The sequence below is a fragment of the Amphibalanus amphitrite genome, unplaced genomic scaffold (genome assembly GCF_019059575.1).
Source record: "Amphibalanus amphitrite isolate SeventyFive unplaced genomic scaffold, NRLGWU_Aamphi_draft 000160F_arrow, whole genome shotgun sequence".
Classification (NCBI taxonomy): Eukaryota; Metazoa; Arthropoda; class Thecostraca; order Balanomorpha; family Balanidae; genus Amphibalanus; species Amphibalanus amphitrite.
In genome coordinates, this window is record NW_024881655.1 from 427,844 (window position 1) to 444,418 (window position 16,575).

General features: G+C 50.0%; 1 protein-coding gene across 1 annotated transcript; it reads right to left on the reverse strand.

The window, feature by feature from the left end:
* Nucleotides 1-129: 129 nt before the first annotated feature.
* LOC122383300 (synaptojanin-1-like) lies at nucleotides 130-16,376 on the reverse strand. The gene is made up of 22 exons (XM_043369590.1): nucleotides 15,936-16,376; nucleotides 14,542-14,628; nucleotides 11,586-11,731; nucleotides 11,330-11,454; nucleotides 10,846-11,010; nucleotides 10,311-10,455; nucleotides 9,695-9,868; nucleotides 9,187-9,356; nucleotides 8,849-8,930; nucleotides 8,172-8,324; nucleotides 7,663-7,819; nucleotides 7,152-7,334; nucleotides 6,763-6,862; nucleotides 6,296-6,483; nucleotides 5,833-5,978; nucleotides 5,414-5,551; nucleotides 4,446-4,620; nucleotides 3,916-4,103; nucleotides 3,408-3,584; nucleotides 2,948-3,113; nucleotides 2,273-2,385; nucleotides 130-1,905 (listed from the first exon to the last, which is right to left on the reverse strand). Exons 1-22 carry the CDS (start codon nucleotides 16,060-16,062, stop codon nucleotides 1,159-1,161), a joined length of 3,852 nt encoding a protein of 1,283 aa, XP_043225525.1. The 5' UTR covers nucleotides 16,063-16,376; the 3' UTR covers nucleotides 130-1,158.
* Nucleotides 16,377-16,575: the final 199 nt, after the last annotated feature.

Genomic DNA, 16,575 nt, shown 5'->3' on the forward strand with positions numbered 1-16,575 from the left:
AAAATGATTATAGAGGCATACATACTGTTTAGCATGGGTAATATTTTGATATCAAGGATAATGTTTGCAGGGCTTCTACGCGATCTCGATTAACTGCCAACAGCAGTCCTGAGCCTGCATACACCGGGACACACACCAACACGAGTCTATTCTAAGCACCAACATCAACTTCACCGACAAATAACTCATCAGCAAAACAACCAATCACAGTACGCTAACAGCGACAGCTACAACAGCTCATGCATGAACCGAACAGCCGCAAAATATCCGACGCCGACGGCCTCCCATGCCACGCCACTTTGGGTCCTGACTGCCTGCTGTATAGACGAGTATGCGAGCTAAGTGCACCATCGCAGCCAGCCTGAAGGTGTCGATGGAGTTCACTTCGGTGTTGGCTGACTGCTGTTGGTTTTAACGGCTCCGTGCAGGCTCGCTATTCCATGCCAGGAAGACTAGATAACAAAATGTTGTCTCCATATAACAGCACTGCTTATTTTACCAATAAGGTATTCGCAGACTACAAAAAGGTTACTTTTGTGTCTTCTGTGAGCACTGTGCGCAAAATAAACCCAAAGTTATCAACTTGGTTTACCTATGGAATTCCACCCATGGAATAAAGCAGAAGCGATGCCGGGACAGCGATAGACTAAGAGGTCGGCCACCCATCCAGGCTGAGGTTGTGATACAATCTGTGGAATGCCTCTGACTAGATCAAAGTCTTCTGTGTCGCCGAAGACTGATAATCTCATTGAGCTAGCCTCCAAGCACATAAAGATAAATAAAATAACAACAAAGCAACTACAATCAAAAGCATAACCTTACACAGGCAAATAGCACTAGAAAAGCGTTCGAGTTAAGTAGAAGTTGACGAATGAAAGGCTAGCGTACGATCACAGATCGAATGCATCAAAGATAGCCAGATCCGAAAAAAACGGACCGCAAGCGCGCGGCAAGAAAAGCATAAAATCACATACGGATTAAATAAACGACATTAAATAATGGACTCGTAACAATCACCGTTCGGACAGGCATCAGGCCTGCTCCCGCTCGCCGAGTTCCGCCCAGTCATACGCGGCAATGGAGACGGAATACACCCGCGCGGTATACTGTGTGGCTATTATGCAATCCTATCTACTACCGGTACGACACGCTCATTCCCTAGCCGTTCCGTTTGGGTATGGGCGGCGGGGCGCCGGCGCGGCTGGGGACGGGCGGCGCCGGAGCCGACTCCCGGCTGGGGACGGGCGGCCGCGGCGCCGTCTCCCTGCTGGGGATCGGGGGCGGTGCGCCGGCCCTGGCCGGGATTGTTGGCGGTGCGCCCGTCTCCCGGGCCGGGGCCGCACGCGGCGCCGCGTCTCTCGCCGGCACGGCCGGGGCAGCGCCCTCTCTGGCCGGTACCGCCGGCGGGGCGCCCTCCCTGCTCGGTACGGCCGGGGGAGCGGCGTCCCTACTGGGTACCGGGGGCGGCACAGCCGGCACGGACGGCCCCGCCGGCGTCTGACTGCCGGAGAACACGTCATCCTCCCAGCTGACGGAGCTGGCCGCCGTCCACGGGCTGGAGGCGGCCGAGGTGGGCTGGGTCGGCTGGTCGGCCGAGCCCCACGGGTCAGCCAGCGGGCCGGCCGCCGCCCACGGGTCGGCCGGCTTACCGCTGGCCGCCCAGGGGTCCGCCGACTCGGCGGGGACAGCAGCGCTCTCAGACTCGGCCCAGGGGTCTGCCGGCGGGGCGGGGTCGGGCCCCTCTGACCTCTCTGGTTGCTCCTGTCGGCTGGGCTGTACGGCGGGCCGGACGCCGACCGGGGGCGGCGGCGGCGGCCGGGACGGCACGGCGGCCGGCCGCGGCGGGGCGGCGCGGGCCACGGTCACCTCCTGGCGGACCTCGATCACCGGCTCCGGCGCAGCTGACTGTGGAGGGCGAGAGGGGCGGGAGGGTCAGACGCGGGGAAGAGGACAAAAAGATCACATATCTAAGCAATATCTGGAGAAATTTGGGCACTGAACACAAAGCCAAGCTACTATAAAATTTACATGAAATATGCAGATGTAGTAAGGCAGACAAAAGAAAGGTGCAATAAATACGCACAAGGTCACAATCAAAGACATCGCATCTGAAATAAATCCTTTCCCTTCTGTTAATACAGACACCCTCTGATGTTTCTAAAACACTGACTCGAAATTATTCGCTAAAAAAGGGATTCTTATAAGGAAAACACCCGTGCTACGTCACATAGCACGCGACTCCTGCCAACTGACAAAACCCCTGCCAACTGACCTGGGTGGCCGCGTAGGTGGGCGGCGGCGGCCGGGTCGGCTGGGGCGGCCGCTGCGGCTTCAGGACCCCGCTGGCGGAGGCCGCCACCCACACCGCCGCCGCAGACTGCACCTCTGTGACGAGGCAGACACAGGATAGGCTCAGTATCGGCCGTTAGCGTCGGGCTACTATTGGGACATTGAGGGGGTCAGTATCGGGTTAGGGCAGGGCCGAGGGTCAGATCGGGACAGGAGCTGGGCGGAGTACAACGAACGAGGTATGGTGGGCCTGATTGGAATAAGAGCCAAGACGCACAAAAAACAATCAGAGCACGGGATAAAAAATAGTCGGGGACGATCAGATTAGTTTCCAAGAGCGTTACCACGATCGCCAGTCACAACATATTTTACGGACACACTGTTAGCATCGAGTCCCCCAGTCTCCCCAAATCTCAGTATTTAGCTCCCCCTCGCCCCCCCCCCCCCCCACACCTATTTCAGTTTCTGTGACGAGCGAGGCAGGCAGTTAGGCGGGCGGTTAGGCGGGACATACCTATGTCCACCTCTGTGACGGGCGAGGCGGGCAGTTAGGTGGACAGCTAGGCGGGCGGTTAGTCTCACATACCTATCTCTGCCTCTGTGACGGGCGAGGCGGGCGGTTAGACGGGTGGTTGGGCGGGCGGTCAGTCTCACATACCTATCTCTGCCTCTGTGACGGGCGAGGCGGGCGGCGATCCGGGCGGCGGCGAGCCCTGGTGCTCGCTCAGCGGCAGGGTATTATCCTCCCCAAGCCGCAGCTCCTCAGTGACCTGGGCCGTCCAGTCGGGCGTCCGAAGACGGATCGCTATACGGTGACCCTGTACCTGTACACAGTCAAACAGAGGTCAGGTATGTGGCATAGGGACTACACTTAGCTACCGGGCGGCCCTACACCGTACAGGCCAACAACGGGCGACTGACGATCGCTTCAGCCAATACCAAATATGCATTTTTTTTGCATATTCTACCTTTACATAAACCTAATGTATAAAGTAACACAATATATACTCACAGAAACCATAGCCACTCGGAAGTCATTTATCTCTTATAAATTGAACTCCAAACAATGTCTGAGTCCTACCACGGCGTCATTTTCCTCTTACGACGAGTCTCCTCACCTGAACAGATCCCTGGTGAGAGGCGGCCAGAGCGAAGCCGCCCTCCTTGAACGTCACCCACATGGTGTCGCCGACAAAGCGGACCAGTATGACGTCACCGAATGAGGTGAGCTGCGCCAGCAGCTCGGCCATGAAGTTGTCCAGTTCGGTGAGCGAGTACAGGTCCTCGGTGTCGGACTGGTGGCACGCAGAGGAGACCAGGGTTAACGTCAGCGTATTGTCATGGAGCTTGGCTAGCATGAAGCCGATAAAAAGTGACAAAGAGCACATTAAATTAATAAAGAATGACATCATTCTCCGACGGCGGTATTGGTCCCATCTGGTTACCAAACTGACTAAGGGGAATGCTAAATTATACTGCTAAAAATATCCTGCACAGAACCATGTAAATGCTGCCTACCAATGTCTAAAAAAAGACCACCCAACATAAAGAATCATCGCTTCTCCCTCCATCCTAGTCCACACCCCTCTCATAGCCCACCCTCTACGCTCCACCGCTCCCTCTCACCGTGAGTATGACGGAGGCGTCCGGCGGTCCGGCCTGCTGCACCAGCCGCTCGAAGGTGGCGTGGCGCCGCTCTGGGTCCACCTGTCGCGCCTCCACCTCGAGCAGCGCCACCACGGGTCGGTGGTCGGACTGTTTCAGCCCGGCACACCCGTAGTGGAGCACGCGGCCCGGCGTCCAGTCCGCCGCCGCTGTGGTACGCGGGGAGGGGTGGGGCGGTTAGCGTCAGCACAGGGCGGTAAGGACCGAATGGGGAAAAGTAAATGAGAAACTATCAACAGACCTTGCAGTTAATGCCTAATCGGCCGCCAAAGTACGGTTTAGTTAGATGAGCAAAGTGACAAAAAGAAAGGCGAAACCCGATATTGTCAGTAATTTATATTTAAAGTCGTCTTGTTCACGTCATCAAACATCAGTAAAATAACGATAGTTTCGGTACAGAACGCATCATATCTCCACAATACACAGATATGGGCCAAAAGCGTGAAAACTCTTAGGAGTTGTCCAGCACCCGTAACCTCCAATCCACTGACCTGCCTGGCTGGCGATGCGTCGTTTCCACAGCAGCACCCGGTCCGTCCAGGCGGGACAGCGGCACTTTTCGCCGGTGTCGTAATCGTCCGAGAAGAGGTCGTACTTGTAGGTGGGCGGAAACGCCAGGTCACCCTCGAGGAAGTTCTGGAAACACTTGCCGTCCGCCTGCTGGACCTGGGGGTGGGAACAGAACGGCGAGGTTGGTGGGCGGATCCGAGAGCTATATGTAAATATGGATCACTCAAGGGTCATGGATAACTAAAGACTGCAGCCTGATAGCTTCACATACAAATCGGGCTACGGGACCGTTGCGACAACAGGAATAAAGAGTTGCTTCATATACTGCAATTAAAGGGACTATCCCACCTTTAACATGGGGTTTGAGTTGAGATAGCCAAGTTTGCGGCGAGGTTCAGAAACCACTATCTATCTAGGTTGCAACCCCCGCGGCCTCTTGGTGTTGAAGAAATTCGTTCCCTTCATTTGAAAATGGGCCTTGTACAAGGCCCTATCTTCAACATGGAGCGACCGTTAGTGTGACGTCACCTCGTTTAGTCATTCTGATTTAAATGGGTTTGTTCGTTGAAAAATCGCTTAAAACTTGGTCTGAACTTTGTTGTGGTGCCTACAGAGTAAAAAGAATCAGCTTTATGACAGTAATGTGGCCTGGGGAAGGAGGTAATTTTGGGCTGTGACGTCACATATTTGAAAGTTTGTGTTTGGAATATGGGAAGCCTAAGATGTTTAATGAAAGATAAATGCCAGAACCGTGTTCCTGGTCATCCAATCTATAAAGTCGGGCACAATTTAACTGGTTTTAACAACATTTTAGAAGGTGGGATAGTCCCTTTAATCATATAAATTGATTTTCCAGGCTAGCTGGCATTTTGTTCACGGTTTTGGTTTTTATTTTGACACTACGATCTCAGTCCCCCTCCCCATTCCGCCCAGTCGACCCGGTGCGCACCTTGAGCTGATCAGCCTCCAGCAGGGTGGCCCAGTCTCGGCGCGCAATCAGCTCCTTGACCTCGTCTCGCGGCAGGTCGATACGGTAGTTGAAGTCGCCGCACCAGAATACCAGGTCGTGAGAGAACACGGTGCGGTTCTGAGACGGCGGAAAGATAGGAAGCAGATGTCAGAGAATGGATTAAGGCACCTAATGGGTTGATTATGATGCCAAAATAACCGGCTTTGTATGAGCGCCTAGATAAATTTGGGAGTTTGTGGTCCATGGGGACCACAGCAATTAGCAGTAACCATCAATGTGCGGAATCAATACATGGAACGTTGAGGCTGCCGGTCAAGTTTTAGCAATCGTCGTTGCCTTCTCGCACATTAATTCAGAAAGTGACCAGGAAACCACCTTTATAACGCTCCATCACTGACCATGGGGAAGCAGATCTTTTTGCCGATCTCGGCGTAGTCGGCGTTCCTCTCGAGCACCTCCTTCTGCCCGGCGGCGAAATGCGAGCAGATGAAGCACAGTGACGAGTTGTACACCACCATGCGGATCGCCGCGGCGCCCTTGTTACCTGGTAATGGTAGCCGAACGTCGTCAGGCCAACGGGGAACGCATAAGGACAGTATACAGCAGGTCATCATGGAAACGAGATCACTGTCGCTGGTCACAATGCAGCCAATAAATAGTTTCATTCACAGGATACAATCATAGCGTTCAAACGAGCTTGCAATTCCAATATTACGTCTCAAGAAAAAAAGAACAAGGCAAACTATTTTTGAATTGGCTAAACTCAACATTCGGATAGATATAACGCATGCAACGACACATAGTCTGCCGAAACCCCTCCTAAACCCCACCCGACCTTCCCTCCCACCACCGTCTACTGACCGGTGGCGCCGCCGAGGCCCGTTTTCACAGTGTCCGTAGCCACGTCTCGGACATGTTCAACCAGCTCGGGTCGGATGAAGACGAACAGCGCCACCCCGACCAGCTGGACGGAGGTGAGGGGTACGTACGGACGGTCCCGAGAGACCACCTTCTGCAGCTCCTCGCCCCACAGGCGGGCGTTCTCAGAGCTAGAGGGAGAGGGAGGAGGGGGTGGGGCAAGATGAGAGGGGGCGTAAGGAGACAATCAGTACCTTTGAGACATCCTTGAAAGGACACTGCTGCTTGAAAATTGAGGCATCAATCACTTATGTTTGAAGAAAAATGGGAGCTTATCATATTCCTATTATGGGTATGCATGAATTAAAAGGACTTCCTTATAACCATTGGCCAGAAAAAAACGCACTTTTCCAAAAGATTTCACATAACTTTACAGACAAGTCAATGGCCGTTCAGTGCGCCTCTCTCACCTGGCGGCCATGATGTTGCTGGCGTTCAGGTCTACGATCTCCTCGAAACCGACGGCGAAAATGTCCACCGGCGGCTCCTCCTCACTGTCATCGACCAGCTCTGCGATACGGCAAACAGTACGCACTCGTCATAATTTCCGAAACTACTACACGACACAAACAGAACATCCGTAAAACGCAACATCACTCAAGCATAAGTCAGATAATTTCTCTTCAACAAACAGCCTGCTAACACTGATCGACATTCGAAGCACCCATCCATTCCACAATGCAGTGACTCCTCCATCCCAATATCAAAATTAATTTCCAAACAAACCTCCAACCAAATAATCACTCTGCCATCTCACCACCCCTCAGACCAGCGGCTGCCCCTCTGTCCCCTGACCGACCTCGGCCGCGGGCGATGCGCGGCGCGTCCAGCAGCCAATCGGCCAGGTTCTGGTTCTTGTAGGCCACGCTGCGGAAGTGCTTGCCACCGTTCACGTTGTACGTGCCGACGCAGACTCTCAGTGTGCGCGGCGAGGTGTACTCGTCCTGGGACATGCACATGGCGCGCAGCAGGTTCGCCTGGGCTGTGGACGAAAGGGGAAAGAGTTACAGTGGTAAGATTGTGCTCAGCGATGCCTTCACTGCAAGCGGAATTCATGAGATTTCAAGTGCAAACCGTATCACGCTGCTACATAGCGTTTATCCAGCTCAACTGAGCTTACTCATTGTCGAGTAGCGCAAAATATATCCGGTAAACGACACAATGGTCGCCTATAACGGTGACGATTGGTACCTGGTGGGGCTATCGATTCACCTCATGTAGGCTATCGAATAAGGTAGCGTCAGGTCGGCTCAGATCGCATCAGATCACGCCGTACCAGGTTCATTATCATATCCACTCGCTCCACCCACCATACAGCATGTTGGGCGGCAGCAGGAGCCGGGCACGGTCGGCCAGCTCAGAGTTCATGCTGCTGCCCAGCAGTATGACGTCGATGGCCTCCTGTTTGCTGCTATCCAATAGGTTGTTCTGGATGGTACGCGACACGGACCGGGCGCCGTCCATCAGCTGGCGGAACAGAGCGCAGAGAAGTGATGTCAGAGGCACGGACAAAGACGTTACATACTTGAACAAACGGACAATTGCTTCAATCGCTGGAGGGAGGGAAAAAAACGAGGACGGTGGTCCATATTTGAACATGGCAGAGCAGGAATAGTTACAGGAAACAAACGCATAAGCAACGGAAGCACTTTGCCGATCATTATTAGAACATACCAGCTGCAAAGAGCATATTTACTTTACTCGCTGGTTGCACATATTCTGCGGGATTGAATAAAAGCTGTGCAACACTGTGCACGTAGACTGGAAAGGATGTCATTACTGCACATTTACAATGTGAAGCGTCCGGAGAGGGTCTGACCTTGGATCCGCCCTGGAGCGCGCCGGTGCCCGCGTACAGCTTGCTGATCTCGTTGCCGTTGTTGACCCACATGTCGCGGAAGATCTGCTGGAAGCGGGAGACCACGGACGCCTTCTCCTGCAGGTTCAGGTAGCGCAGCTGCTCCAGCAGGACCTATCACAGAGGGAGAGGGGAGGGGAATATTTTAACACGCGGAGGGTCACTGGACCTTCAAGGGTGGCGGACCAATTAGGGGGCAGATGAGTAATTATCTGGGCTGACGAGGCGACACTGTGCCTTCCGTCCATCACTGGCCAACATAATTAAAATATAATTTTCCTATGCTTACTTGTTGAAGCACTTGCTGTATGTAAGGCATAGGTATAAGTTCTATGAGAAAAAAAACACTTTTAAATGGCCTCCTTACAATGAAATACCAAAAGATGAAATAATGAAATTTTTTCATCTTTTCATTTCATTATTTCATCTTTTGGTATTTCATTGTAAGGAGGCCATTTAAAAGTGTATTTTTTCATCTTTTCATTTCATTATTTCATCTTTTGGTATTTCATTGTAAGGAGGCCATTTAAAAGTGTTTTTTTTTTCTCATAGAACATAATTTTCCTATCATTGATGGCCATTTACAAGAATCATCATTCACCGATCTCTGCGCTGAGGAACCGTCCCGACCTACTCACCTCGAGTCCGACCAGCGTCTGCACACAGTTGGTCCGGTCCAGGCAGTCAAGGCAGTTGGTCCGCACCGTCCCGCACTGGTCGCTGGAAACGGGAGAATGATATCATTACCTGTCACATGAATAACAAAAGTTGCAAAATAACGCGTACCAAGTCCCGATAATAAAACGTATTCGTTAGAACACGTGTTACCGCTATTCTTAAACTTTAACGTTACAAAACTCGCATTCTTACGCCTATCAGCAAGAAGGCACAATCCTCTCGGACGATAACATTTGTTGGCAGCCATATCAGCCTACATCACCTCGTAGGCATGTCCCTCGCCACCCGACCAACTCACATGTAGACCTCGTCTCCCCTGGCGAAGAAGAAGCCCTGGTGTCGCAGTGTGGGCTGCAGGTTCCGCTTCAGCGTCTCCAGCGCCTTGGTGTTGTTGCCGCGCACCTGGGCGTGGTAGTCAAACAGCACGTGCTGCACGTCGTCATGCTCCCGCAGCGCCTTGTGGTGCGCCTGTGAGCGGGAAGCAGAAATAGAGCCGTTAAGAGGAAGGATTTGGTATAGTAAAACGAGTATGTGCCAACAACAGCAGAGATTCGGCGATGTTGACAGCGAAAACGCCGCAAGAAATGCGAGGACTATACAGATGGACTTTCTATTGGTAAAACGAGTATCAAAAGAGAGTAATCACCAACCAGACATTCAGGAAAACTGATTTCATTTCGACCTCATGAGTCACGACAGCTAAATGTCTCCCACCCAACTCATCCCATCCTACTACGGGTCATAACAACCATCAATGCATCACACACCTCCGCCTAAGACCCACCCAAACCCACGGCCTCACTCACCTGGAACAGATTGCTGAGCATGGCCTCGTCGCCGCGGCTGCCGACCAGCGAGCAGCTGAGCAGATTCAGTATCACCTGCTGTCCGTAGCGGCGCTTCAGCTGGCGCAGGTGACGGTTAAAGGCGGGCGCGGACGCCTGGTCGCCGCGCGTCAGCCGCACCTTGTGAGAGCCCACCTGTCGGTGAGAGACGAGAGGGGCGGGTGGGACGAGTTAGAACGGGGGGAGGGAAGTTTAATAGAGTGTGAGCTGGCTTCTAACGCTTGTATTGTTGCAATGCTAACCCCAACTCCTATACAAAGTCAAATATTCCTGTGCTGTTACCGCCGCATCAAATAGCTGGTAACCACGGCACCCCCCCCCCCCCCACACACACAAAAGAACAGCCACACGAAACACGGAAACACGCGAAACCCCAACCTCTAATTAATGCGATTATCACAGTGTGTCACACAGTTACCCCGCCCTCTTCACCACTAATCGGATTCCGTTACCCACCTGCACACCGGGCTGGTCCCAGAAGGGTAGTGAAGTGACACCCTACCCCATACTACCGTCTAACATTAAATGGACAGAACCACCCGTAAACACCAACCCAACCGAGTCTCCCTCTACCCACCTGCACGCCGGGCTGGTCCCAGAAGAGCGGCACCGAGCCGCGCACCTGCAGGTGGGAGGCCACCTCGTCGTCCATATAGATCACCTGCTCCGTCTCCACGAAGTTGGCCACGTGACCGTCGTCATTGGTACCCCGCACGTTGAATCTGCGAACAACGGTCATGGACGGGATGAGGTCAGTTTGAGCTTAGAAAAAGTGGAAGACGTCGACAAATGCGACGCAGTGTCTGCGTGGAAAACATACGTCGTAGGATATAGAATGTCGTACACATGTGATTAATCATTGCTTTAGCGTTAAGCCGTTCGTCCCGCGTTTGCGTTTCCCGGTTTTTATTAGTTTGTTTCCGTTTGACCAAAACAAGCACGCAGAGTCGCAGACATTTGATGCTTTCCAATCTCGGATTAGCTTCCTCTCTCCCCAACCGCCTTTGTACCCGTTCGGCTTACCCTCCTCCCCTCCCCGACTAACCTGGTGCCGGCCCGCTCGGCGCTCCAGGTACCCGTTCGTATTACCCTTCTCCCCTTCCCCGACTGACCTGGTGCCGGCCCGCTCGGCGCTCAGCCGAGATATGATGGCGGCGCGGCCCTGCGTGGCGCCCACGTACACAGTCCGAATCTCCAGCGAGCCACAGGTGACTCTGAGCAGCCAATGGTCGCAGCTGACGCCGAAACGCTGCATGTGCAGGTGCAGCTGCTTGTTCCTGCGGTGACGAAACATGGCCATATGGACGGCGGATACAGTAATCAGGAAACGGCGATTTATGGCACATATTACGGACGTTCGGCGTGACACGTCAGTGGTAAAACAGCCGGTACTCAGAGTATTATAGTGTTGTTGCTGGCAGATCTAAGACATTTCCGTACATCAAAATAACAGAAAGATTCCACCCACAGACCAAACACGTCCTTTCAGCACCAGTTTCACTACTCAATTCTCTCAACTAGTTTTATAGATTCTCAGCTTATTCAGTGTGATTGATTTCAGCTCACCCCTCAGTAGCACACTATAATCCCACTCACCAGAAGAACCGGTTGTCTGTGACACTTGTTCTCCGCCTCCGCTGTTCACATAGTGTCAGGTCCAGGGGATCTCCGGAGGCACTCCATGAGAAGTACAGAGTGCCCGCATTCAGAATCTTCTTGACCTGTGAAATAGGGGGACAGTGAGCATGACCAGCACATACCTTTTGATAAAGACAAAAAGCTGTGCCAGCCTCTGTTTTGTGTCTTAAACCAAGTGTGGAAAAACCTCAAATTAATTTGAGGCCAACCTCACCTCTGCCACTCTATCTTCATCTCCGGGCGTGCCCTGAAGAGAGATGAGCGCAGTCTGGGTGACCTTGAACACCTCACTACCGCAGATCTTCCCCACCGACGTGCAGCCGGTGACCACCGCCAGATAGAGCAGGCAGTACTGGTCATCTGAAACAGCACCACACCAGTTATTCAACTCTGCCCAAGCAACTCCTTCATTGGAGGTTAAACTATTGTTGCTGTCAGTATCACAAAGCTTATCAGCAACTGTCTTGGTGAACATCACGTACATTTTTTACCAAGATAGGATAAACCAAAAGCTTATATGCATCAACATGTATGCATTGTCAAGATGCATCATATAGTGTTTTCTTTTTGTTTGAAAAGGTTAAGGTATAGGTTGACCTCAGATGACCTTAGCCAGCCTTGGTGTCATGCTCTTATTTCATTTGTTGGAACATTTTATGTTTGTTTACATCTGGGCTTGTTTCCTAGTAAAAGTAATACTACTGCAACATTGACCAATAAGAACAGATGGTCCAACATTGGTCTGATTTGGGCACACAATTGATTCTGTGGGGGTTGTTGTCGGGTCCAAATCTATCTGGGCCCACATGAGTCAAAACTTGAACCATCAAAGAGAGGTGTGAAATCCTTTCAAATCAGCATGGACCTCAGAGGCCACACCTGGAATCAGGGGCTTAGGACTTCTGAGCTGTAGAGCTGACCTAAGATAGGATTTAGAAACAGAACAGGGCTCAAAGTCTCAGAAATGGTTAAGGCCATTAAGGATAGAGTGAGCTCTTTGAAATATGGGATCCAGAAAACTGCAATCTGAAATTTCACAGTTGTGAGAGTGAGAGGCATTAGCGTCGCCACGGGGGGGCAAGCGGGGCAGCTTGCCCCCCCAACCTCGGACCGGGCACCCCTGAGATCGATACAGATCCGATGAGATTTTGGAGTCGGGAAAAAATGGGGGTACCTTTCTGAGAATACCTGTGAGGTCAGACTCGGTTGGAGCGTGCAGTTCAAACCAGAGTCTGACTCGCAGTCGCCAAAATCTTCAAGACTCCGAGTCCAGACTCGGAAATGTCAATGCTGCGATCCATTCCATGTTCCTAGTTCGTTCTTTATTACATTTTACAGATGATTTTCATAAGTTTTGGAGTGCTGACGCAATTTTCGTTCAAAGCGTGAAACGAAATCTTAGGGGCATTTCTCAACTCTCGTCAAATGTCTGCGACAGGCTCAAGTACCGTACAAGTGTCGCAGGGCTCATGAGCTTGCTTTAAACAAAGGCTCCTAAGGAGCTCCACTGAGCCCTAAAGAAGCTTTCAGAGGGCCCAAACCGGCCTCTGAAAGTTCCACTGGTGTCCATGTTCTCTGAGGGCCCATACAGGGATCTTCGAGCCTTCGAAGTTCGAACATTTCTGAGAACCTTAACTGGCCTCTGATAGTTCAGTCAAACTTTGGAGGCGACGGACCTTGCTAACCCCAAGCCGGCATCTGAGGGGTCACAGCTCACGTGTCCCTCTGAGGTCCGCAACACCATGTTTATTATGTCCCTACGTAGGGTCCTTAGGGATTCGACACAGACCCCGAGGGTTCACACTGTTATCCGAGGGCTCCAGGCTCACCCTGGGCCTAGTCTCTTAGCGCCCGCCGCCCACACTGGCTTCTGAGGGCCCCACCTTGGGCTCGGAAAGCCCTAAAGCACCACGTACACGTAAATATTTGAGGTGACCCACGCCGATCTCCGGGACCCTAAGCATGCTTCTGAGAGTCAGCACTGACCCTTAGTGGCCTGAAATGGCCTGGAAGTCCCAAACCTATCTCTGATGGATCCCTTGCCGCTATGCCGTGCGCAACTTTTGGTTCCGTTTAACAGTTTTTGTGCACGTTTGCAGCGCTTCCCTTCACACGAAAAACGAGAAACTTTTGTTCACACTCGAGTGAACAAAACACTTCCTCTCACTAGAGCATAGATGAATTAGGTACTTCCGATTCACACTTCCGACATTCACTCTCCGCCGAATGCCCAACTTAGCTACGATCGGCGGCTGGGGTAAGTCCTATGCATTTCACGTAAAACCTCTGCATGCATGCGTGAATGGAGGTTTTTGCAGGGTGATCCGATTAAATGGAGCGTTTTTCACCTTTTTCTGGGTAATGATCATTAGAGTCGAGCGTCTGCACAGGGGCCCTCTGCAGTGCGTCGGCAATCGCAGCCACTATATACTAGTTATAATTCTACCAGTCGTTTTTGTCATGGAATTTCAAAATTTCGAATTTTTCTGTAAAAATTACATGTCATAGCTAGAAGGAAACCTTTGTCACCATCGGATTCCTCGCACCATTGCGTGTCGAATGATATGTAAAACGAGTGAGTAAAGACTGGGGAAAGGCAAGTTTTAACACAAAAGTTGATTTTGCCCCCCCCCCCCCAACCGAAAATCTCTGGCGACGCCTATGGTGAGAGGTCATGGCTGGGAAGGCTGTATGCAAGCACAGACATGGATGTCACCTGACTCCCCTGTGTGTAGGCTGCAGTGTGTCTTTTTTAGCATGTGTGTTTGTGTGTGTGTTTTTAATGATGTGAATGTTTTTTATGGACCAGTATGGTCTGGAATAAAGTTTTTGTCTTTCTTGTCTGTCTGATATCCTTTCCTGGATCCAATATTGTCTTTCCTTCTGGACTCAGAAATTCTCAGCCCAGTCCAGCCTGTTTGTTGTTGTTTGTTTATTGGGGCTTTAGGGCGCGTCGACTGCAAAGGTCATTTTGCGCCCATCCAGTCCAGCCTGCAGAGCTGCATCTCACTGCCTCAATATGCAATAATAGGAATGTTCAGGTAGGAAAAAATCATCACAGGCATATATCACTGTCATTCATGCTGGCTTTAAAATGGGATGTCCCAAGTCAGGGTCAGAATCTGAGGTAGACCAAAGCCAATCTAAAGTTTCATGTCATGCATGCTTACTGAGGCTAAGCTGAAGAACACCCAGACATCCGTAGGCATCGGTCAGCTTTGTGTACTGCTTCTTGATGGCATCAACCTCTTCAGACTCTGGAAAATTAGCCTCATGAAAACATGAATAGCACACAAATTAAGGAAATCTAGCTTGCTATTTCAATGATTGTTAAATTAAAGTGAATAATGGCTACCTTTACAGCCACACTTAAAAATATTAAGACATTTTAGTAAAACTCATTCATAAACATATGCAGCTCAGCTCACCAATCACAACTAAAAACTGTAGAATCTGAAAACAGGACGCCTGGGGCGTTTTGATCAACGCTCTTGGAATTCCCTTGCGCAAATCACATGACAGTTCAGTTGGGCAAACTAGACCTTTGGAATCAAAATATGGAGGCATCAAAAGATTGATTCCTTATGACCACATTTGGGCAAAAATGCAGACCATTTCTAACTTACCAATCACATAAAAATAAGAGAGTGTTTCAAGAAGGAGCATGCCTGATCTTGAACAGAAATGCTGGAACTATCTCCTAAGCAAAATAATATTGCTCCTATCATAACAATTTGAATTCTACAGGTAGTGAAAGGCAATCAAGGAATTGATTCACTTTAAACAGATAATCATAATATTGATTCCCCATCAGCTGGCTAATCAATATTTTGATTCACAGGTAATGTTAACAGATAGGCAACAATAACTTGCAGGAATACAGCATTTATCTTGCTATTATTCTCATTTAGTGGTATCCTCAGCACCACAACAGATACCTATAGCATTGTTGTACTTTATCTTCACTACATTTGATAACAATTCACATTTTTTACATGTCAAGAATACAAAAACTAAAGCAGCAGGTAAAAACCATATAATAAATATAAAAGCACTACAACAATGATAATTGGGGGTTTGAAAATTTCATTTTGCCATTTTACACAAATACTGATTGTTTAGTATGTGGTTCATGATACAAAAATAACATACAGTGTGATTTCTTCAAAACAGCTTTACGTGATGGACAGTGGCTCCGTCTTTTTCCCATTCACAAGGCCAAAGGGACAATTTCTTAGTTTTGAGGTAACAATTTTTGCAAACCTATCACATTTTTCTACCTTTTTAAAGAAAAATCTCACCGTCATGGGCCTTTTTTCAACCGTAACGATACAATTGAAGTCAAAAGTGTACCAAAATGAATCAAAAAATTGATTCCAGGCCCATATTTGGTCATGGCTCCTCCAACCAGAATCAAAATATTGATGCCTCCATATTTTGATTCCAAAAGTCTAGTTTGCCCAACTGAGTTGGCCTATGGAAAGAAGCGAGGGGGAGAATTTCAGTCACATGACTAAATATGCCCTCCGGCACCCTGTTTTCAGATTCCACACTCAAAACTTACCAAGCAAGGCTACAGCCTGTGATTCAAACAGTACTGCCTCAGCCTTGCTTTTCTGCTCCATAAGAACACTATATGCATTTGGTGGATTAAGTTTATGGGAAATCTTGAATCCTTTTCCCATAGCCATAGTTGCAAAAGTTGCGGTTATCTATTTCAGCTAATTTCAACTAGCAGCAACTTAACTATATATCCTCTTCAGGGAAACTTATCAAGTCGTTGCTAAAAAGCATGGCAACAGCTGAATGAGCAAGACACGTGCACATGAATTAACCACTCAATTTCATTGTTTCATGATGAAATGCACTGTATAAAGGACACACGGAATATAGAGAACCATGGGACAGTTCATCCGCTTCTTCCCAATCCACAGCACATAAAAATGACTGTTTCCATCGCTTCTATACAGCAAAATGCAGCAAAATGATAAATCGGCCCCTTGGCAAAATGCAAAAGGGGGCGTACCAAGTAAATGAGCTTCGCATAAATATTTTTACAGTCGTGATAACAATAACCTTGAAAGATTATCCCCAGATTTACGAGACTATATCTCAGGATTCTCAACAATATCTCTAAAGACAAAATTGTGATCAAAGGAAATAGCTTTTTTCCACTCTTCAAGCTTATCAAAGTATGATAAATT